Source organism: Crocodylus porosus, unplaced genomic scaffold, assembly GCF_001723895.1.
Source record: "Crocodylus porosus isolate Cpor-Errol unplaced genomic scaffold, CroPor_comp1, whole genome shotgun sequence".
NCBI lineage: Eukaryota > Metazoa > Chordata > Crocodylia > Crocodylidae > Crocodylus > Crocodylus porosus.
Genome location: NW_017728934.1, coordinates 87,408 through 110,392, shown reverse-complemented (window position 1 = coordinate 110,392; position 22,985 = coordinate 87,408). Strand labels below are relative to the sequence as shown.

Sequence of the window (22,985 nt, the reverse complement as noted above, 5' to 3'; positions counted from 1 at the left end):
ACATCCCCTGTGATGCACCCTGTCCGGAGGGCAGTGCATTTGCTGTTTAACCATGCGCAGCAACAACACTTGCTGGCCCGTGGAAGGGCACGCAGGAGAACCCAGCATCCAGATGAAGCCGTAGGAGAAGCATTGAGGAGGCAGAATGTACGCTGGAATCTGGCCAGGAAAGTGCCGTTAAGATCCTTTCCCCTGGAAAGCATCCCATGGGATCTTTAGTTATCACAATATATGGTGCTAGTTGGTGGATATGACTCAGACTGGCTCTGTTTCCTTTTGGTTTCCATATCAGTTTGAAGTTAGCTTCACCTTTAGCCCTCACACAGGAACAGGGTGGAGGAACAGGCCAGTTGGGACAGGAAGAATGATTTGATCTCGTGCTGAGTTTGTCAGTAATCCAGTGAGGGGCCCAGTCAGCAGGACTTGCACTGCCTTGCATCAGGCAACATTTCCCGGTACATCCCGAATGCTGATTGTTTAGCTAATTGCCCAGCTGCATGGTCTGTGCTTGATAAATCATCATTATTTATAGCCTTGCTAAATCAGATTAGCTGTGATGCATCTAATCCTTCTGCTTCATGCTCTGTCTCTGGCTGACCTCAATCCTGTATTCTTCCATGCTACTTCTGGGCACCCTGGTGTCACTGAAATCCCTTTACCTGCAGCCGGTTTCCTACAGTCATCTGCGAGTCTCCTCCTGGTCCTCTATGGCCGTGAGAGTGGCTGGGTGCTTCCCAGCCCATGGTGTTTCCCCTGCAGGCTGGAGACCAAGGTGCCGGGTTTATGTCACCTGGAGGAACTTGTGCACAGAGCCTAGCTTGCCCTTGCAGAGGTGCCTTCGCTGCTTCAGAGGAAGGGTGTGAACTGGCCAGGGTTGAGGGTGGCTCCAGTTCTTCAAACCTCCTTGGTCTCCTTATGAAGCCCTTTGCATTTGACCGTTCCAGCTTTTTCCTAAGCACTCCCTCACCTCTCCTACTCCTCTTCGTGTCTGCAAGCGGATGCCATGTGCAGCCTCGCAGCTCCCACCTCCCTTGCCACGGGCCTTTCCTTCTCGCAAACATAGCCAGGTGGTTGCAATAGCCACCACTTGAGAGCTCCTCCCAGTCTAATGAGCGGCTGAAGTGTCCTGATGGGGCAAGTTTATCCTTTTTCTCTGAGGTGCAGCACGGATGAAGAAGGTCCTGCTCAGTCCCAGCAGATGAGCTGTTCCTTCTCCTTCTCCCCCAGCAAAGACGGAGGCTTCCTGCTGTAGCTGAGCAGTGACGGCTGCCTCGCAGCAGTGCCCAGGGCTGCCCTACCAGCTGGCATCATATAAGCTATGGAGCCCTCCCCTGGGGCTGGGATGGGGCCCTGAGTCTGCCCTGCTGACTGTCCCCTGGCTTCTTCCCCCTGGCTCTTCACTGACTGGTCTTTCTCATTTCCCCCACTTTGCTTTCCCTGATTGGGCTGCTCCATGGTAAGTCTTTCTGCTTTGTGATCATTGCCCTAACTTAGTGGTTCTCAACTGGGGTCTGCGAGCTTCTTAGAGGAGTGTCCCAGTGCTCAGCCCCCATAAAAGGAGGCGGGTGCTAGCTCTTTATGCTGGGCACCCGGCGCTTGCCCCCATGTCCTAGCACAGCTCCGTGCACCCCCTCCCACCAGCTCCGGGAGCAAGGGAAGGAGCTGAGCTGAAAAGTGCAGCCCCTGTACTGACTGCCCCTGTGTTTTGAGCAGCGTGGTCTGCCGTGGGTGGACATGGGCCCATGCTATTTCGGTACATGAGTCACTCCAGTGTTTGTTCTTGCTAGCAGGTGCGTGCGGCTGCAGTAGGGGCTGGCTTGGTTTGAGGGCAGGACTGGCTAGTTTTCATTCCCCTAATGAGTTCAGATGCCACCTTGAGTAAGTGTCCCTCTCTGTGTTGTTAGGGGCAGCCCTGAGCTCTTCATTCGGGTCCCAGCTTCACCAAGGGCTGGGAAAAGTTTGACTCTGAGTTTTGCTTCATACCCACCTCTGATTTTAGTGCCCCTTGCTCTTGGAGAGGGAATCTGTCTTGTGTCTAGGACCAGTAGTGTCTCATTCTGATGCCAAAGAGTTGAAGCTGCTGGGTCAAGATTTCAGAGCTGGCTAAGGGCTGTTGCCCACATGGTTCCTATTTCTTTCAATAGTAACTGTGTGGCTATATCTCCTAGTCTGATAAACTTAGCTCTAGAGCTTTAGTCTCTGTCTGTATGGTACTTGTTTGAGACCAGTTCAAGTTTGCTGATGACACTAAGATGTGGGGCGAGGTGGAGACATGTGAAGGGAGAGAGAGAGGCTGCAACTAGATTTAGACAGACTACAAAAGTGGGCAGATGAGAATAGGATGGGGTTTAACGTAGACAAATGCAGGGTGCTGCACCTTGGGAGAAGGACTGCACACCATACATACAGGCCGGGGAGTTCCCCTCTTGAAAGCACAGAGGCGGAAAGGGATCTTGGAGTCATTATTGACTCCAAGAGGAACATGAGCCGCCAATGGCAGATTGCAGCCAGCAAGGCTAGCCAGACCTTGTCGTGCATCCAAAGGTGCATCTCAAGCCGGTCCAGAGAGGTGATGCTCCGCCTCTACGTGACTTTGGTCAGGTCGCAGTTGGAGTGCTGCGTTCAGTACTGGGCACCACACTTCAGGAGGGGTGTGGACAACATGGAGAGGAGGGCCACCCACTTGGTTGGAGGGCAGCAGGACAGGCCCTACGAGGAGACACTGAGGGACCTGAACCTGTTCAGCCTTGGCAAGAGGAGGCTGAGGCTGGTGGCTGCCTACAAACTCATCAGGGGAGATCAACAGCAAATAAGTAGCGCCCTTTTCTCCCCAGTACCCCCTGGGGTGATGAGGAACAATGGTAATAAGCTGATGGAGAATAGGTTTAGGTTAGAGATCAGAAGGCAATTTTTTACAGTTAGGGTGGCCAGAATCTGGAACCAACTTCCCAGGGAAGTGGTCCTCACCCCTACCTTGGGCAAATTCAAGAGGAGGTTAGGTGATCACCTGTCTGGGGTCTTGTGAACCCAGCATTCATTTCTGCCTGTGGCAGGGGGTCAGGCTAGATGATCTGTCCAGGTCCCTCCTAACCCTAGCTACTATGAAACTACGAAAACTTACAGGGGAGGTGGCTGTCCCATCAGTCTGACTGTCAAAGGCCCTGATTTGCAGCTCAGCGAAGTCCAATCCAGTACATTTCCATTGGCGCTGTGCGGTTTTGGAGCAGGCCTGCCCTGCATCAAGGATGCTTGAATTGTGGGGGCTAAGCTGCAGCGAATCTGCCTTGGAAGAGAGAGTCTGAGCCAAGTGAGACCCTACCATCTCCCAAGTGTGCAAACGCTTCTCAGAGCAAATATGTTGTTCTTCAACCACCCTCCATCTCCCCCAGCAGTCAGCTCTCCAGCTTTGGCACTGGCTAGAGGTTTTCTTCCTCTTTGGAAACATGGTTTGAATAACTTCTCTTCCCACTGATCCACCCATTTCTCCCATTTTACTGCATCATTTTCGATCCCTGCATTCTGGCTTCTGCACATAGGTCTGAAGGACGATCCTTCCTCCGGTTGGTATTCCAGAGCAAAGGCACTAGCAGCTCTGACAGCTGAAAGCCTCCCTTTTGCCACACACAGCACAGCTACAGGGTGATGCCTCATACTGGCAGCTCCCTCTGTGTGTTGGAAGAGGCCACAAAGGAGACCTTAATCTCCAGAAACCAATTATCTCAGTGGCTTCTTTGCTGAGAGTGCCAGCAACCCAGAACCAACTGAATGGGTGTGTTTTGTGCTGTGGACACCTGGCTGCTAGCAACTCCTCTGAGGCTGTTGTCTCGTTTGATAAGCTGCTGTCCTTATCACCCCCAATCCTCTGAGCTCCTTCAGTTAATCCTTATCAGCCTCTATTGCTCTTGCTCGTGCTCAGAGCAGAGACCGGGCAGCTCTTGAAGAATAACCAGAGCCGCAGTTAATGAGGACCCACTTTGGAAGGGACAGCGCACCTCGTCCTTCAGGGCTTAAGCTGACTCCTGTCCAACAGAGACCAGGTCAAGAGATCTGGGAGAACAGATTGTCCTGTATCTTCCTCCGTCAGTCACTTTTGGAGACCAGATCCTCAGCTAAATGGACTTTGGGGCCTGATCCTGCCTAGCGGCCCCTCTGTTTCTGGCAGTCATTTCACTCGCAGTCGCTCTTCATCTGTCACTGGTCCCTGGGGGCTGCACCCACATCCTTCCTTACCGGCCGCACAGCGATGGACTACCACGGGTGTGAGGGTTGCTCCTCCTGACTTAGAGAAGCGTGGGTGGGTTCATTGCAGCGTTTCTTTGCCTGCTTACGCTCGCCAGCAGTACAAACACTTAGCGATACCGCGTGATCGCCAAATCCCAGACACTGTCCTCCTTTCTTCCTCCAGGCAAGCCAAGCAATCAGCAGGCTGGGCCTCAGCCAGCAACCCCTCTCCGCTCTCCTTGTTGGCTCTGGATGGGGGCTGCATGTGTGAAAATGTGCCCGTGCTGCGTCTGGGCGCCCGCTCCAGAGCGCTGGCTTCCAGGCAAATGCCATTTTTCCTGCTGCCAGCTGTCTTTTCCCTGGTTGCCTGCGGGCCGTCTGCGCTCAGGACTTTCACTCTCTTGCGGAGCCGCTCCGGGTTTGCAGCGTCCGGCTTCTTTCTAGGGAATCTTGGCCCCGAGGACCGTAGAAGCAGCGCGGCCCTCTTGCATGTCTGGGGGCAGGACAGGCTGGAGGGCAACGCACAGAGTTCACAGACGGGATAAATTCGGGGGGGGATTTCACGGGAGAGTCATTTTGGCAGGAGACGTTCTTAGAAGAATGTGCCCCAATATGATTTTGCTTTTGTTCTTTGAAGCCGTTTCCCCAAGGCACACGTAATCGCTGGAAAGAGGTTTTAGGACTGCTTTTTCCTCTTTTGTTTTCACTGCAGCTGGAGCAGGTTCAGGTTGATGAGGAAAGACCAGCCCAGGGACTGGGGATGCGCTGGGGCTGGATCTAGCTAGATTGCCAGTCCAAATCAGGGCCTTTGGGTAGTGCTGAGGGGGCTCCAGTGTTGCATCAGTGGGTCCTGGAGAGGACACAGATGTCGCCCCTCTCGCCGAGGGGGCATGTGTGGCTGGAGAAGGAGCTGGAAGGCTCTTCCAATCTAAGAGACTCATCCTGGGACAGCGCGAAGGAAGCATGTGCTGCTGCCGCCCATCCCAGCCCTGTTCTCTGGCAGGATATCAGGCAGTGTCCAGGGCTCTCAGCACCCCCTTTCCGCGGCATGAAAACCCCAGTGAAAAGCAGGTCCGTCTCCACCTGTGGGGAGGAGCGCTGCATCTGAGCGGGGCTGGGGAAGGGACCATTGGAAGAAAGCCTGCTTTAAGATTGGAGCTGGCTGCCAGCCACAGCTGGGAGAGGCTTACGTTGCTCACATCTGTGCGCACCTCTGAACATCGGCCTGCTGGCAATGTAATGGCGAAAGAGAGAGCCAGACAGCCAGGCTAGATGTGACAGGGAGGCTGTCAGATTAAGATGCCCCTAAGTAACTAAGGGACCAGGACACACCGTGCTAACCCCTGAGAGTTTAAAATGGGGAGGGCAGCAAGCTCTGCTTTCCCCTGTCGAGGCTGCTCGGCTCCTTTTTCCCCATTCAGCTCTCCCGTGTCACTCCTGTGCACCGCCGGGGTGGAGCTGGGGGCACAGCAAAGCGGGTATCCCGCTGTTTAATTTAACACTGTTCATGTCACAGGCAGGCAGGAGGACGGGGAAGCTGTTTCAAGGAACATTGAAGGTTTAGCGTGGTTTTTCCTGCCGCAACAGAAGTTTGGGAGCCGTGTTGCTGGCAAGGGCTGGTTAAACTGGGGAAACCTGTCACTGCAGAGAAGGAAGAGCATGAGGAAAATGCCCCGGCCAGACTGAACTCTCCTTCATGCCACTGTTACAGCTGTGTAATTCCATTAATGCCCCTGGTTACACCTGGCTGGGCTAGAGGGTGAGGGACCCACTGGGGCAAAGCAGGGAGGGGTGTGGGGGCTGGGTTAGGGTTGTGGTCTCTTCCCTGGCTGGCGAGGTCTGTTCCCTGTGTGCTCCCTCCCGCTCGCCCAGCTCATGAAACATTACAGCTATGCACACGCACCCTTGCCCCCAGGCAGGGGTCAGCCCCAGGCCTTCGGCCCATGGAATTTAGCAGCCTTGGCACGGGACCACAGTGCGGTGCTTGCACTCGCTGCTGCCTGGTACTGGGGGCAGGGGCTCTGCTGTTCCCTCCCTCCTCCCTCAGCTCTGTGTCAGTAATGTGTCTCTCCATCCAGCGCGTCCTACTGGGGCAGAAGCAGAAAAAGAAGCGCCAGGAGCCCCTGGCAGAAGCCAAGCCAAAGAAACCCAAAGCAAAGAAGTCCGGGGAGCAGAGTCCTGTGAAGGAGCCCAGCGCCCCTGCCCAGAGTAAGAGACAGAGCCCAGAGCAGGCTGCCCACGGGCATTGTGAACCGGGGCACAAGGACATTGGGGTGGGCATCACACATGTGGACATGCTCCAGCATCACTCGCCCCCAGGTTAAGCATTCATTGAATGGCTGATTCCCTCTGTGCCTTCTGCCAGCCTCTCTCCTTCCCTGTCAGAGCACGGCCTCGGTGCTCCCTGGCTCTTGTGTACCTGTCCTCAGTACGGCTCTGACCTGAGAATCTCAGCTGTGTGAGCAGGAACAGCCCAGCATGCATGGGCAATGGGAGGGCATGGTCCAGGGGCTGAGCTCAGCTGGTAGAAGAGGTTGAGCCCGCTTCTGTCCTGCTCAGGAGACGGTGCAAGACCAGGCCAGCATTCAGGGCTTAGCGGCCATCTGCACATGCACAAACAGACGCGCGCACACACGTCTCAGATCTGCACATACATGAAGTGCTGGGGATGCTCCGCCCAAGCTTTGCCTCCACAGACTGGGTTTTGCGAGCACCAGAGCAAGGTCCGAAGTGGGTCCCAACATGAGCATGGCCTGTGCCGAAGAGGGCAGCGAGGCACAGACATATGCATACTCGAGGCCCTGTGGATGTGAGGTGCCCTCTGTATCTGTTCCTGCCTCCTCTCCCTGCTGTGATCCTTCCACCCAGGAAGGGGACCGACTCTCCCTGACCTTGCAGACACAAACACGCCACTGTTCTTGTCCAGTCTGGTAGTGAGAAGCCCCCCACAACCCACTGTCTCCCAGTGACCATGTGCTGGGGTGGGGGGTTACTGGTGTCTCACAAGCCCTACCTCATGTTATTCCCTGCCCTTCATCTTCTGCCCTCCTCTCCACACCTGTCTTGTCCATTGCCACTGGAATTTCTTGCAATGTACAGGTGTCAAAAAATTGAAAAAGAAGAAGGAAGAGAAGCCAGAGGAGGGGGGTGAGAAGGATCTGTACTCCAAATTCATCAAGGACCCCAGGAAGAAGAAGGAAAGTCCTTTGGCCAACTTCAGCACATCCAAAACTTCCAAAAAGAAGCAGGGTAAGGAGCTGCACATCTTCCACCGGCACCTGCTACCCCTCATCTGAGCAGTCACAGCTCCAGCACACAGCGCTGGTTGCTCACAAGCAGCATACACCCTGTGTACACCTACACCTGTGTCACCATCCAGCAGCACATGCTTGCACTGTGTTTACAGGCCAGACACACAGCTCCCCCAGCTCTCATTCGCACTGCAAGTGTCATCCAAACGTGACCCAACATCTGTTCGTCCTAGACCAGACCCTGTGCTCCCATCCAAGCACCTCCCTTGGAGAGCTCTCTCCAAACCACTAAGGGATCAAGCCACCTCCACTCTGAAACACCAACAAAAGTTCCATGGTGGGAAAGTTCCCAGTCTCCAGGTAGAGCGAGCGGCCTCCCCGTGATGGCTCTGGAGGGCAGGTGCATTGGCGGTGCAGACAACTGCCCCATTCTAGCAACAGCTCCTGCCCTTGGCCCCTCTCACGGCTGGCTGCCTACAGGCCCTGGCTGAGGTCCTCATTACTGTCTCCCCGCAGGGATGTTGGAGGAAGGCTAAATCAGCCCTGAGGCAGATTTTTCAATCAACCTTCTTATTCCCCAGAAAATGGAGATTTGGGTCAATTAAAACTATTAGCCAATCTGTGTCCAATTCAATTGTTTTGGCCAAAAAAATGGGAGGGGGGGAAAAAAACCCTAAAAAGTCCCCCTTTGATTTGTCTGAGGCATTTGATTTTGCTTGAATTTGCTGATCGTTGCATTTCAAAGTGATTTTTAATGTAGAAAACCCCAAAGCAAGGCAGTTTACTCCGGATAAAACAAAGCTTTTTGCTCGACACCCACGTGGTTGTTTGCTTTTTCCAGTTCAGGCACTGCAACCAGAAATCAGCTATTGACACATCTCTGCTGCGGTCAGAGGTTGTATGTGCTGCACAGCCGTTGCGCTAACTGTGCAGCGGTTGTGCGCTCTGCATTAGTTATCGTCAGGACTATACAGATGGCTGCGCCGAGCTTGTACAGTACGCGGGACCCTGGAAAAGATGGTCACTAGGGGGCAACCTTGCTCCATGCACCCCCCAAATCCTCACTCCTTTCCCTCCAAATGCAAAGGCATTTGTTTTCTAGGCTCTACCTAGCCAAATCCTGGGTCAAAGGCCTCTGGAGCCTTATCTGCACTGGGGAAATAACCCTATTCTTTTTCAGCAGTTTTGAAACTGGCCCAGCTCGCATAGCGTAGGCCAGGCAGCCAGCACCACTTCCAAATCAGTTTGAACATGGGGTGAAGTTGCATTGTTGGAGTCCCATTCAGTAAAGACCAGGTCTCAGGGCTTGGAAAGTCTTCCTTAGACTTTTAGGCACATTTTCATACTAAAGTTGTTCCCATTCACACCGGCTGGCTGTGGTGGAACCAGTTTTGCGGGCTTAGCCATCGCATTTGGCCGCAGCCCCAGCCTGGACTAGGCAAGACAGGAGAGGTGTGAGCACCTGGGTCACCCACTGTTCAGTGCCTTACAGCCTGGAAGCAAAAGTCTGGTGGGCCCCAAGGTAGCCCCCCACCAGGAGCAAGCTCATCCAGGAAAGCATGTAGGATCGTCATTGCCATCACCTTGTGAATGAGTTTGTGTCTCTGATCTTCTTCTGATCCCCACTTCCACCCCAATAAAATCTCCAGAGGACGAGGAGGAGGACGAGGAGGAGGCTGAGAATGAAGACCCACCCAAAAAGCCCAAAAAGAAGCCCCCCAAACCCTCCAAAGAAGCTTCTGCTGGAGAAAGCAAGGAGAAAAAAGCCAAGCTTAAAGGTCAGTGCTGGGAGCCCCAGAGTGGGAGGTAATTAAGGGCTGGACGTGCTCTGTGAGTGAGGGGAAGGATAGTCCAGTTGTTTGGACACTAGCTTTGCACTCAGGGAGCCTGGGTTCGGGTTCAGGTCCAGTGAGAGCCTGGGCAGATCTCTGCTCCTCAACTCCCTTTCTGTCCCTGGCTTGCCTCCGCTCCTTCCTCTCCTGTCTCAGCTCCCACTATCTCCACTACCCTTGCCCCCGGCTGCCCCGTTTCTGTCCCCATGCCTGTCCTCATCTTTCCAGCTGCTGACTCCTGCCTTTTCCTTCGCCCTCCCCTTTCATTCTCCTCTCTTTGTCCCGTTAGGAGACAAGAGTGAACCGGATGCCAAGAGCAAAACTGCAAAGACCACAAAGAAGGAGCCAACCTCCATGTTCCAAGTCAGCAGGGACAAGAAGGAGAAAAAAAGCAAGAAGAAAGGTGAAGGGGCCTGGCTGCCCCACAATCCCACCACTGCCTTGCTCACAAGGTCTTGCCCTTGTCCTTGGCACCTAGGGGGATGTGGATCAGCCTGTGGGAGGGGTTGCGGCCAGGTCTGAGCTCCGAGCTAAAAGGGAAGCGGTCGCGTGGAGCCACCTCGTGCCGTGGTCCCATCCCGCCTGGGAAGGGAAGCAGGATGGGACCACGTGGCCAGTATTTGGAGCAGAGACTCCCCCAGTGAAAACTGAAAGGCTGGTGGTGGGGACTGGGTAGGGTCTCTGCTCTGCACTGGTGCTGGTCTGATCTCCCAAGTGAACAATGCTGCACAGTCCTCAATCAGGAAAGCTCTTCTCCTATGTGCACAGCAGCCAGCCCATCCTGGCCAGACCCACGTGGAGTCAGTCCATCCTCCTGGCCTGAATTTCAGCTTTGCATAGGATTTGTCTTCACTGCCTGCTCTTGGCTGTGTTTAGCATGGCTATGCCCTGTTAAACACAGGTTGACCCCCAGAGGTGGCTTCCTTTTAGCAGTGGGTAAAGTGATTACCCTATGCTTTACATCCCTCACCTATACCCCAGGGCCTTGGGAGGGTTACTTAACATCTATCAAAGTGACAGATAAGAGATGTGTGAAGAGTTGCTGTATCCCCTTCTCTGGATTGATTTTTCTATCCCCCATCCGTCCACCCCTGCCCTGTACCCTCAGCTCCAGCTGACAGCGATGCCGAAGATGACTCTGATTCCAGCACCAAGCCGATCAAATCTGACAAGAAAAAGAACACAGCATCCATGTTCCAGGCCGGGGGCGATGGCTCCAAGGAGAAGAAAACCAAGAAGAAAGGTGGGTGTAGGCAGCCCTCTGCACCAGCTTCGCAGCTGGGCCCTAAGTCAGATTGCTTAGGCAATGGCAGCAGGGCAGCCCATGGGCATGGACGGGGCACCTGGCCCGAAGAGAAACTCGAGGTGCTGTTTCAGCCTCGGCCAGGGGAGTACTGCTATGACAGGGGAGATGCCATGTGGTGGGTTTTGACCCAGGTGGTTTTACTGACCTCACAGGGAAGACCCCCTTCTTCTTGGCCTTGAATGACTTTGTGTCGTTAGAGGGTGAAGACCTGCCCCTTGTGCTGCAGGCAGGCTGCCCCCTGCGAGCATCTCCAAGTGTCCCCAAATGCAAGGACCTTGGCTACACAATTTATGGCGATGGGGGATTGCTCTTGGGCTCTCCCTCTAACTTGCTCCTTTGGCCTTTGGGCTAGGCGCAAGCAAGACTAGGAGGCATCTAAACTGCAAACCCCCGGGGCTTGGGGCCTGCATGTAGGATGCCTGCCATGGATTTGCAAGTATCTGAAGCCCCAGGCTGAAGAGCATGGGAGGAAAGAGACTTGCTGGTGGTAGTGCCGCACGGACATGAACATCGAGCTCTGCTCAGTCGACAGAATTCAGATGGCTGATTTGAGCACGGAAGTGCAAAAAAAAAAGGAGGGCTGTAAAGGGAGACGATGGTGACCAACTCAGAATAGCTAATTTAACCCGTGGTGTTGGCAGCAGTCTTGGAGAAGCACGTTGTCCCTTGGAGAAGTGCCATCAGGGCAGGGGGCAGCAGCTTCAGGGGCTATGGGAGGTCCTTTCTGGACTGACCGAGGTTAGTCCCTTGCCCTCCTTTTCAGTCTTGTAGCCAGCACGTTACTCCTTCCTGATGTCCCGCCAACATGACCCATCGCTGTGTCTTTGCATTTACATGTGCCGTGCCTTGGGGAGTGTGAGTAAGGAGGGTTAAAAAAGTACAGACACACAGGGCTGAAGGGGCTTTGGCAGGTCATCGACCCGAACCCCTGCTCTCAAGGCAGGAGCGTGCCTGCCCTCCAAGTGCTCTCCTAATAGGGGATGCTCCCAGGCAGAGCCCTCCTCCCACCAGATGCCTCTGCAGTTATAAATCATGCTGTTGCATCTGCAGTGATAGTGCCCGGTGCCTTTAGTCGGTCTGGGAGGCTGGTCTCACGGTGTGTTTCTACTGGCAGCTCCTCCCAAAGGTGCTGAGGAGGAAAGCGAGGAGGAGGCCCCCGAAACTACCCAGAAGAACTCCAATAAGAAAGGGAAAGGGAAGAAGTCCAAGAAGGTACAAGGCTGGCTGGGCCAGAGGGGCTCTGGGAATGGGCTTTCTGGGCAGCCTCCTTTCCCCCTGTGGTTCCTTACAGTGAATCAGGGAGGCATGGGTTGGGGCTGGAGGCATCTCTCTGGTTTTCATTGCAGAGGGGAGAGGGGAAGGGGGTTGGGAAGAGGGCAGGCTGCCTGTTCCCCACAGCAGGGCACCAGGAAGGAGGGAAGGCAAGGCCCCCAGCAAAAGGCTGTGGGAAGGGACTCTTGGAAGAGGCCAGCGGCGTGTGGGAGAGGGGGATCCCAGCAATGGCTCTGCGAGGGAGGGGGATTGTGGTGGCAATTCGGGCTCCCAGAAGACACTGCAGCTGGGGGGGTCGGTGCAGGGCAGGGGGATGCAGAGGAGCCTGTGGCTGAGCCAGGAAGAGGGAAGGAGTGAGATCCCCAGGGTGACACAAGAGGGAAGGGCAGGGGCCAGGGGGAGATGCACAGAGGTGTGATGAGCCTGTGTGGCCCAGCCTGCCTCGGTTCGGGCTGCCGAAAGGCCGGGGGCAGCAGGAACCTTCCCTAACGCCTTCCCCCCCTCCCCACTCTCGGGCCGGCTGCAGAAGGAAGAGCGACCTCCTTCCCCTGTCATCGAAGTGGACAACCTGGAGGAGTTCGTGTTGCAGCCGGCCCCTCAGGGGGTGACCATCAAGTGCCGGGTGACACGAGACAAGAAGGGAATGGACCGGGGCCTCTACCCAACCTATTACGTCCACCTGGACAATGAGAAAAAGGTGAGCAGGGGGCTGAGGTCTTGTGCGACAAGCCGCCCTATGGATGCAGCTGGGAAGAGCACAGGGGACTGCATCTGACAGCTCAGGAGGCCTGGCACGGTGGGGGGTAAGCCACTGCAGTTGTTGGAGTTGTACCAGGGCCGAGTTTGTCCTCATGGGTCTTCTCCTTCTCCAGTTCCTAATATTCCCTGGCAGTTTTCCCAACCTCTGATGTCTCCTCAATAAACTCCAGACTGAGATTGATGTTTCCATTGTCTGTCTTGTGGTTCCAGGCACGCGCGGCAGGCATGCGGTTTAGCACACACGCCAATAGGTGCAGGATGCCTCTCCGCATTGCTCATTGTACCAGGCCCTGTGTGTCAGCCCACAGATGCACGTTAGCCCCTCCAGGTGCCCAAATTCCTCTCCAGCGTGTCTGCGGTGTCAGTGGAGCAGCATGCTCTCTCGGTTTCTGGATTAGGGTGGCAGCTAGCAACTTGAAACACATCCACGCACTAATTGATTCGGTCCCCTCCGCCCATATTCCTGTAACTCCTCTTGGGAAATACGCTGTGCTCATCACACCCAGCGTGATTACTGTATCGCAGCAGCTGCAGTTCGAGCTCTAGCTGTCTTGTGTTAAGTAGAAGCCGCATGAAAAGCTTAGCTCTCCAGTGGAGTACCTGAAACCTAGTACTTGGGGACTTTGTGTAGGTGTCTGAGGTGGACAGTGTCTTTGAGGTCAACAACGTGTCTCAACTTGGTGGCCTCTTGATGCAACTTCCTCCTCTTTTATCATGATGTTATGGTGCAACTACCTTCATACACAAGTCCCACTAGCATGACTCAGAGGTTGTTTTACTGCGCAAGCCGTAGTGTGTCCCAGAAAACTGAGACTGTTCCCAAGTGGGGTAATGAGCCTTGGAAATCTAAATCACAGAGACGAGTTTAGTGCTCAGTCAAAAGAAAGGCGAGATGCCTACCCACTGTTGTGGCTGTGAGTCCCAGCTCAGCCCCTGTATGCCCTGTTTCCTTCACTCCTTAGCCTCTCCCATGAGCTGACATTGTTGTTTCAATGCAGTGGAGCTGTCCTAGGAGGCAGGGCTCGTGGAGGTGTTGTGGCCTGTCTCCAAAATAGCTAAGCCCATCACATCTGTCTCTGAATATCAGGACAGAAACTATGGGCTGAACTTAGCAGGGAGGCAGTGAAGAGGATGCTGGGTTCCCAGCAGGTGCCTTGCTAAGCATAAAGGCTGCCTGCTGCCTCCTGTGCCATCTGGAGCTCTCACAGGCTTCACTCCTAGAGACCAGGACCTCTTTCTGTCAGCTTATGCCCTGCTATAATCCAGCCTTGGCCCTCCTGTGTCTTCCAGGTGTTCCTGCTGGCTGGCCGGAAGCGGAAAAAGAGCAAGACCTCCAACTATCTCATTTCCATTGACCCCACGGATCTGTCACGCGGCGGGGAGAACTTCATTGGGAAGCTGAGGTACCAGCCGGTGGCACAGGGCAACACTGGGCATGAAACGTTCTCTGCTGCTTCCCATTGCCAGTGGCCCAGAGCACGTTCCCAGCTGGTATAAGTTTCATAGTTGGTAGGTAGGGTTGGAAGGGACCTGAGCAGATCATCTAGTCCGACCCCCTGCCATGGCAGGAAAGAGTACTGGGGTCAAACGACCGTGGCAAGGTGTTCATCTAACCCTCTTAAAGCCCCCCAGGGTAGGAGCCAGCTCCACTTCGCTTGGAAGTTGGTTCCAGACCCTAGCCGCCCTGACCGTGAAGTCGCGCCTCCTGATGTCTAGCCTGAATCTCCCCTCTGCCAGCTTGTGACCGTTATTCCTGGTCACTCCTGGCAGTGCTCGGGGGGACAGGGACTCCCCCAGTGCCTGCTGTCCACCTCCCTCCTGAAGTGCGGCGCCCAGAACTGGACGCAGTATCCAGCTGCGGCCTGACCAGTGCCGCATAGAGGGGGAGGATCACCTCCCTGGGCCTGCTCGAGATGCATCTGTGGATGCACGACAAGGTGCGGTTGGCCTTCCTGACCGTGTCCCCACACTGCCGGCCCATGTTCATCTTGGAGTCAGTGATGACTCCCAGATCCTTTTCTGCCTCTGCCTACCAAATGTGAAACTATCTGTTGAGGTCCTTTCCGACCCTAGCTAGCATCTAGGAACCCCATGCCTTTATGTGAATGCTCTACAAAGACCCTCTCCTCAGAAACAAAAGGGCACAGCCCCTGTGGGGAAGGGGACAGGTCTCAGGCCAGTTAGTTGTTCATAACAAAGAACAATGTCTTATTTAGCCCTCATCAGACCCCATGCTGGCAGCCTTGATGATAGACCAGGAGGGCCACTGGGACTGAGTCCTTCTAGACTGGAGGAGCATGGTGTTGGCGCAGCCTTTTCTAGGCTGTCCCTGCTGCAGGGATGAATGGAGGATATCAGTGTGCAAGGATGACCCTTCAGCTCCTTTTGCTGGCACTGATTTCATCCCCAAACACGCTAGAGACACTGGATGGAAGATGATCCTCCCCTCCCCAGGCTGGAGGCTCAGGCTGCACCATTCAGCTTCCCTCTGCCCTTTGCTGTCCGTGTGGAGGCCAAAGGCATGGAAACTGCACAGAGAGGGGTATCACAGGTCTGTGGGGGTTATGCAGTTACGTGATCCCATGGAGTCATGGGGAAGGGAGTCCGAGGACCACGCGGAATGGAGGATTGGGCCCATTACAATGCCTGAGCCCCAAAAGGAAACTGGTGTGAAGGCAGAAGGAGGATCTAAGGTAATCACTGCCTGTGGACACAAGCTGGATGTAAAAGGGCAGGGCACGTATGTAGTTCAGGCTGCTGTTCCCCCAGGCACTTAGGCTTAGTCCCTCTGAGCTTATTGCAAGATGAGGTGGGGAGGTCAGAGCTTTGCTGGCTGGAACTGGAGTCTTCTATTACTGTTTCTGGCCTTGGGAGTGTCCCTGGGGGGCAGAGAGGGGAAAACTGGCTTGTCTGGTTCTTTCAGAGGGAGAAACAGGTCACAACTTGATAATGCACTCGGGGAGCCACACAGATCCCAGCAACAGGCCAGAGAAGTTTGTCCTGGTCTCATGGAGTGGGAAGTAGACACATGGATAGCAGCTCAGAGAGAGGTTCCCAGACAGGGCTAGGAGTCTCCCACCCTTGCCACCTAAATGGCAGGAATTAGCCCAGTGCCTCAGATAGCTGAGCCCCTGCCTAGGCCTCAGCTCAGCACAGCGCTGCCTCCAGAAGACCTGCACCAGTTTAGCTGCAGATGTGATGTTAAGCTGGTTTAGTGCGGCTCCGTGTGTTGATACTCCAAAACCAAATTGCATCAGGCTTGCAGGCGTAGATGCGTTTTCAGGTGCAAGTGAAACGGATGTAGCGAGCTGAAATCCTCATTGGAGGTGTCCACACACAGCCTTCCTGTTGTTTAACTAGATCAGATCGTAAACTAGGGCAACCTCCATGCCTACAAATGCCCGTTGTACAAGGGGGTTGCAGCAGTAATGGAGCAAGAGCTGCTGGAGCCATTCACAGATGGATCAGTCTGAAATGTCTTTCTCCAGCCCAGAGGTTTCACAAGGGGCATCTGGCCCTGTTCTTGTATCTGTAGCAGGCACCCGTGGGTCTCGGATCTGCTTTGGCACCTTATCTGCCAGGCCTCCTAATGCACAACAACAGTTGCTGCAGAGAGGAATGTGGGGAATGTCTGGAAATGACTCAGCGAGGAGCCCAGATGGGTCTCTGCGCTGGTCAGAAGGGTTATTGGGAAACGTGGAGATCCAATCCATGCCTGCAGCAAAGCCTGCTCTGGTATCCAGGGAAGTACTGCTACTTAGCAGCGACCGCGCAGGCAATCTGGTGGATATCATGGTTCGAGGGACCAGCACAGAGGGGAAGGAGAAAGCTGGGAGCATTTCCCTGCAACCATTTAGTCTTCTGGAATCTGACGTGGTTGGACTGGGCCTGGGTTGGGGCTGGTCATATTTTGCACACCTATGCAGCAACCCAGGAGAGCCACTGGCGTGCAGCTAACTTGCAGCATGTCTCAGGGGGCCGCCTGCTCCTCTGATGAGAGGGTGAGCAGAGCCCTTGTCCCAGCTCACAGTGCAGAGATCTGGGCTTGAAGAACCACTACAAAGGCCTGGAGACCCTTAGACTGCACCTCGGTCCCGCTGCCCACATGCCCTGGGTATGCTGTTCCCAGCAGCACAGCACCCACCCCAGCCTCCTCAGTCTGGTTTCTGACTCTCTTGTTTTAGATCAAATTTAATGGGGACCAAGTTTACGGTGTTCGATAATGGTGCAAATCCCGACAGAGCCAATGCTGATTGGTCGAATGTGCGGCAGGAGCTGGCAGCTGTTATTTATGTAAGTACCAAGCCCATGGGCTCCCTCCAGCCTCCCCTCGGCACAGAGCAGCTCTCCTCGGGAGCAGTAGTTAGTACATGGTGTTAAGTCCATTGAAATCGGGGCCACAGCCCTCAATTCCTGGATTTAGCCATGGGTCCTACCTGGGGACTGGAGTCCTCTGTTTATGCCCAGAGCAGTGGCGAGGCACTTCACCCTTGGTGCCACCCACCTGTACTGCCCCGAACCACTGGGAGGGAGGCAATGTGGGGCACTGGGGCTCAGGCTGTTTAGACAGGAGTCCCGTCCACACAAGCCTGTTCTGGAGCTGGGGCCAGTGCAAGGAGCAGCTGCTGTCAATCATTGAGCAGCTTTTGGGTGTACCCTTGTTGAGCCAAAAGGGAACTGCCTGATGGTCTTCCTGGGGTTTGTGTTTCAGGAGACTAATGTTTTAGGGTTCAAAGGACCCCGAAAGATGACGGTGATCATCCCTGGAATGAATTCAGACAACGAAAGGGTGCCCATCCGGCCTCGAAACGTGAGTCAAAGCAACCAGTTAGCAACCTGGGGCATCTTTACACATGCTATGGGGGTGGGGGAGCTTTAATTAGAGCAACTCAGAGAGCCACTCTAATTAAAGCACCTGCAGCATCTTGTGTATCACTGTCCCGGCACTTCAAAATGACAGCAGGGTTGCTTTAACTAAAGCTTGTCGCTCAACAAGCTTTAGTTAAAGCACCCCTGCCACCGTTTTGAAGTGCAGGGATGCTGATACACAAGACACAGAAGCTGATATGCGAGACACAGATTAATCGAGTCGGCTCCAATGCTGTAATTGCAGCACGTCGGAGCAGTGTCCCCACATATCTACAGGCATCCCTGGTGATCAGGACTGAGGTTTGTATTTGAAAATGCTGATGCTCTGAGACCCACAGGGTTAGGAGGACCAGGGTAGCTTAGAGGAAAGTAGTCAGGGAGGTGTTCTCAGCAGTAGGATGGCATTTCAGGTGGGAGACAGAGAGACCCCACCCACGGACAGACACGAACCTGTGATCAAGGCATTCATGTAGCCCTGCTCTCAAGTTCCTGCTTCAAGTCAGGCCCAGCAAGGACTTGAACCTGGGTTTCCTGAAGCTTTGGTAAGTGCCTTGACCTACTGGCTTTTCTGGGGTCAGCTTCAGTATTTCCCCTTGGGGTTGTTCCACTTAGTTTAAATACTTGAACAAGTGTCTTTGGTGCAGAACCTTGAAACTCTCTAACCACTAGGCTATATGGTCAGTCTCTTTCAGACCCAATCAGTCTGTAGTTAAGTGAAACAAAACCAATAGGGGAGGCCATGAGGGACCCAGGTCAGCATAGCTCAGTGGTTAGGGCACTCACCTGGGACTGGGAGACTGATCACAGGGCCTTCCTCATCCCAGGTGAGCACACTCCTCTGGCCGTTGACCATCATGGGGTGGGCAGCATCCTGTTTCAGCCTGATACAGAGTAGCCTAAGTTTAGAAATGGTGAAAAATGTAAACCTGCTTCCCATCAACCTCCAACTAGGGATCCCTTTCCTCTGTGATGCAGCTACTTTCTAACCAGTCCTCTGGGCAGTGGCAGCATCCCTTCTCAATGCTGGGATCCCAGAGAGAGAGGCAGGTGTAAGAACTAGACTAGAACAAGAGGGGCCTCACAGCACAGAGATGATGACGATGAGCATAGCATGTAAAAGGTGCGTGCACAACCCAGACAGATGCATGGGATGCAAGAAATGCTCTGCTGCCTCGTGGCCAGCTCTCTAGGACGAGTTTGCAGGCAACCTTGCATGGCACACAGCCTGCACAGACGCAAGGAAATGTTTGCAAAGACTTCTGGAAGCAGAGAGGGTCTCCTGCTCCCTTCTGACATTACCCGTTGAGCATGTTCCTCCCTGTTTCCAGGATAACGACGGGCTGCTTATGAGATGGCAGAACAAGAACATGGACAACCTGATTGAGCTGCACAACAAGGCCCCTGTGTGGAACGATGAGACCCAGTCATACGTACTGAACTTCCACGGCAGGGTCACGCATGCCTCCGTCAAGAACTTCCAGATCGTGCACAGCAACGACCGTACGTGCAGGGAGAGGTTTGCCATGCAGAGTCGGATTCCCCCAGCCAGGCAGGGCAGAGCCTGAGACACTGGAGGGTCCCCGAATGAACTTTCCCAAAGCTGCACGTGTGTGCGTGTGCACATGTGTGTAGATGTAGGTACAGGGAGGAAGGGTCTAATGAGTGCCCTCCCACCAGGCTAACGGGCCTTTCTCTTGAGTCTGGCCATTGCTTGCAGCCTCGTCTCAAAGGAAATCTGCCGAGTCCATTAAATGGTGTTGGAGAGAGGGCCTTCAGTGAACTGAAAGGGAACTGGGAGCCAGTGGAGGATGCAGAACAACAGGGCAATGCTGTGCCCTGTCACCCAGAGCAAAATCTGGGAGCCCTGGAGGGCCATGTCACCGATCTGTGGCTACAGGGTCACTTAACCCATCTCTGCTCTTCACATGCATTTTGAGCAAAAGGAAGTTTCTGTACCTGACAGCCCTTCAGAGCCAACATAGTTAGAAAAGGAGCTGAGCTCTCTCTACCTCTGTTGTGGGCAGCAGAGTCAGGCACTCAGCTGTGACAGCAGAGTCTCTGCAGCAGGTGAGAGCGCAGGTCCCAGCTGGGCGTGGGCTAGCTGCACTTGGAAAGCGGCCCGTTTGCAGCATGGAAACTTGGAGCCTGTTTGATCCCGGAGAGAATGAACCTGGGGGCCCTGCAGTGCCCTAGCCACAATCAGTTCAAGCAAGGGGCTCAGCTCAGTAAGGGACCTTAAGGGAGAGGGAGCGTGGCTCCAGGCAGCCCCAAGGTGAGCTACCACCAACACCAGCACAGGTGTGTGCTTCCACCAGGCTTGCACTGGTCCTTCTCGAGTTCATTTTTCCCATCCACCTAAATGTGAAGTCCCCATATGCCACAGACATTTTTAGCAGAGTGAAAGAAATCCATCACTGTCCTGAGGCCAGTGTGAGCCCACTGGTCCCCCACTTCAGTGGTGTTTAAGCTCTGTGAGCCTGATTGCTATTACCCCCCTCCTCATCCCCCTGCCAAAAATAAAGTCTTCACGGCTCAGTTGTGAAGTGCTCAGCATCCTCCACTGGGGCCAGGTTGCCAAAACAGCTTAACACCCAGTGGGGTGAGATGTAGTCGCTAATTCAGGCATCCCAGGAGGAGGTGGGGGTTTTGGAAAGCCCTGCCCCAAATGTGGGTGCTGAGGCCATCCGAAAATCTGCTCCATGGACACAAGTGGCAGTGAAGTGGCACATAGGGCTTGCACAGACTCCGTGCTCAGGAGCAGGGGGTGAGGCCAAAACAACCCCATCATTGCTTTGCTCTGGGACAAATGCTGTAGACAATAGCCCTTTACTCCATTGGCTTCCAGGGTTTGCTGGATTTGGAAAATCCCCCAAGGTCAGAAAGTTCAAAGTTCAAGACTGTTGATCCCCCTGGGAGTGCTGGGGAGCCCCCACCCTCTCTGCCCCTGTCATGCCCTGGAGAGACCACCTCAGAATAGCTGAGCAGCAGCTAAGCTGCTTTCCTAAGAGCATGAGCAGCGAGGGACTTGTTGGCTCGTCACCTGTCCAGTCCAATCAGGGGACGTTGGTGTCCCGGGTGTTGGGTTACAGGACAGACAGAACCTGCCAGGGGCCCCTGGTTATTTTTACAGATTTCCTGTCACCCTCGCTGCTGTAACAAAGAGAGCCGTGATCGGGGCGGTGGGATGGGGCGGCACACCAGAGCGTGGAGAATGCCCCGGGCAGGAATTCCACCAAGGGGGCAGTTTCTCTCTGGAGAGGCATCCGGTTCAGACTCCCGTGCCCCGGGTTCCTAACCGTCAAGGAGCTGCACCGGGAGGGGAAGGGGATGGGTCCCTGGATTAAATGACAAAGTTTTGTCAGGCAGGTGGCTGAGCTCTGCAGACAAGCTACAGCCCCACCCTCCCCGGCCCCTTCTGCTTGGCTGTGTGATATTTCAATAGGAGCCCAATGACCTTTCGCTAAACCATTTCACACAGGTGCAGACAGAAGTGACAATTTTTGCCCGATCTGCCCCCTGAAGCACTCTACAGCCGTGACCAAACACAAGTGCGTGGCTACAGAGTGCTTTAAAAGGGCCTGATCTTGCAACGGTCTGAACCCTTGTTGCACGCGAGTTCGGGCAAAGACACTCCAAAATGGAGTGCCTACAGTAACTTGCGTCTGCATGCGCTGGGACTGGGGCTGGGCTGACGCAGCTCAGTCCTGGCACTGTCTTCAGAATAGGAGGAGAGGAAGGGAGTGGAGGGAGTTTGGTCTGGGGGGATTTCAGCCAGTGCTGGAGGGTGGTCAGGTGGATATAAGTGGCTCCAATTCACCCACCCCACCCTCCAGCACTGGGCAGCCAGAAGGATTTCCCAGGACTTTCTAAAGATTAATGAGTTACACCTCACAGCCCCTGCGAAACTACATTTTTGGCCCCTCTGAAAGGCAGGGTTGCTTATTTATCCATGCTCTTACAGATGGGGAACTAGAGGGGGTTCAGAGGTTTGCTGGCTTGTTCCAGCGCTGGACAGCTGCATTCATTTCCTGGCTCTGCCACAGACTGTGAGGCCTTGGGTGCAACCTCTTAGGCCAGAAATTGCAAAAGTATGCACTGAATTTGAGTGCCTCAGGTCTTAGTCACATGGCTGACAAACAGGTATAGATGCCAAGTCTTCCTGTAGGCCATGAACCTCTTCACAGGCATGTTTGTCTTGACGGCTTCTTTTCTCCTCTCTTTCAGTTGACTACATTGTGATGCAGTTTGGCCGCGTGGCTGATGATGCTTTCACTATGGACTACAACTACCCGATGTGTGCTGTGCAGGCTTTTGCCATTGCCCTGTCCAGCTTTGATGGGAAGCTGGCCTGTGAATAGCAAACTGGAGACCCCTTCAGACTTGAGCTGGACTGAGTCTAAGGCCGTGAGAGAAGCAGCACTGCCATTTGGACTCACTGAGCTAGGGAGGAGTTTGCCTGCCAGAAGGGGATTTCTGCTAACAATTGAGACCCTCTATTTCCACGTGGATATGAGTAACAGCAGGGCTGTTGTTACCGTCACGTGGGTACAGCCAGAGATTGCTGATGGAAACCTTGCATTAACTGCAAATATATATCCACTGATTAGGGGTTAGCAGGTCAGATTTTATACAGTCACCTTTCCCTTCTCCTCAGCTTCTGCCCTTACAAAAGAGATGGCCCCAAGCATTGCAGTGATGCAGTTTTAAGCTCTCGTGGGTTGGATCATTGCTGCAGAATACCACAGTACATTTTATACGCTATCTTCCTCTTCTGTTTCTAAGTTCAGAACTGGCTACTTGTTCCCGTCCATAAAGCAGAGTCTTTAAACTAGCCGATGAGATGGACTGTTCCCCTCATCTCAACCCTTTGAGACATTTCTTGGAAGCACTTTCGGTCTTTTTAGATTCCATGTTTTTATTTTGTAGCACACCATTTTAATGAAAAAAGTGAGTGGTTTGTCCTCCTGTGTTGACAAATAAAGGATCAGCTGTGGGCACAAGTATCTGTTCACTGTGCAGTTCAGATCCATGACAAATCTAGCTAGAAAATGAAAGAAACAGGCAGCATAAGCTTTGAATTAAAGATTTTTTTCTTAAAGCAGTAAGTGGATGTAGAGCTGGTGAATGGGGCCAGGACAGCAGTGCTTATGAGGTCCCTAGAACAGGTACAGCAAGGGCAATGGAAGGGCCAGGTTTTCTCGCGTGCTCTTTCCAGCACTTCTGCCTGTGCGTGGTGGGAAGCAGGACATCTCCATGCAGCAGATGTATTGGATTCCTGGAGATCAGTGCCCTGGCTTGTACCTGTGTAGAGGACTCTTCTGGTTCATAGGGAGTGACCGTCTGGTACAACTGCTTGAAAGAGCTGCCTGACACATAGCGAGGGGCTTTGTAGGAGCAGAGATAGACGCCATTCGGAGCTTGTGCTGTTCAGTGTCCCCATGGACTTGTTGAGGAGTGGTCCAGCCTGCTTTCTTC

General features: G+C 54.1%; 1 protein-coding gene across 1 annotated transcript in view; it reads left to right on the top strand.

Annotated features, from left to right (window-relative positions):
• Nucleotides 1-22,510, top strand: part of TULP1 (tubby like protein 1) — a 29,611-nt gene extending 7,101 nt beyond the window's left edge. Inside the window, exons 4-15 of the mRNA XM_019546209.1 lie at nt 6,300-6,429; nt 7,321-7,470; nt 9,122-9,250; nt 9,594-9,707; nt 10,413-10,547; nt 11,725-11,822; nt 12,409-12,579; nt 13,932-14,044; nt 16,826-16,934; nt 17,353-17,451; nt 18,839-19,010; nt 21,735-22,510. Coding sequence (XP_019401754.1) covers nt 6,300-6,429; nt 7,321-7,470; nt 9,122-9,250; nt 9,594-9,707; nt 10,413-10,547; nt 11,725-11,822; nt 12,409-12,579; nt 13,932-14,044; nt 16,826-16,934; nt 17,353-17,451; nt 18,839-19,010; nt 21,735-21,868 — 1,554 coding nt within the window. The 3' untranslated portion in view covers nt 21,869-22,510. The remainder of the gene's footprint in view (nt 1-6,299; nt 6,430-7,320; nt 7,471-9,121; nt 9,251-9,593; nt 9,708-10,412; nt 10,548-11,724; nt 11,823-12,408; nt 12,580-13,931; nt 14,045-16,825; nt 16,935-17,352; nt 17,452-18,838; nt 19,011-21,734) is intronic.
• Nucleotides 22,511-22,985: the final 475 nt, after the last annotated feature.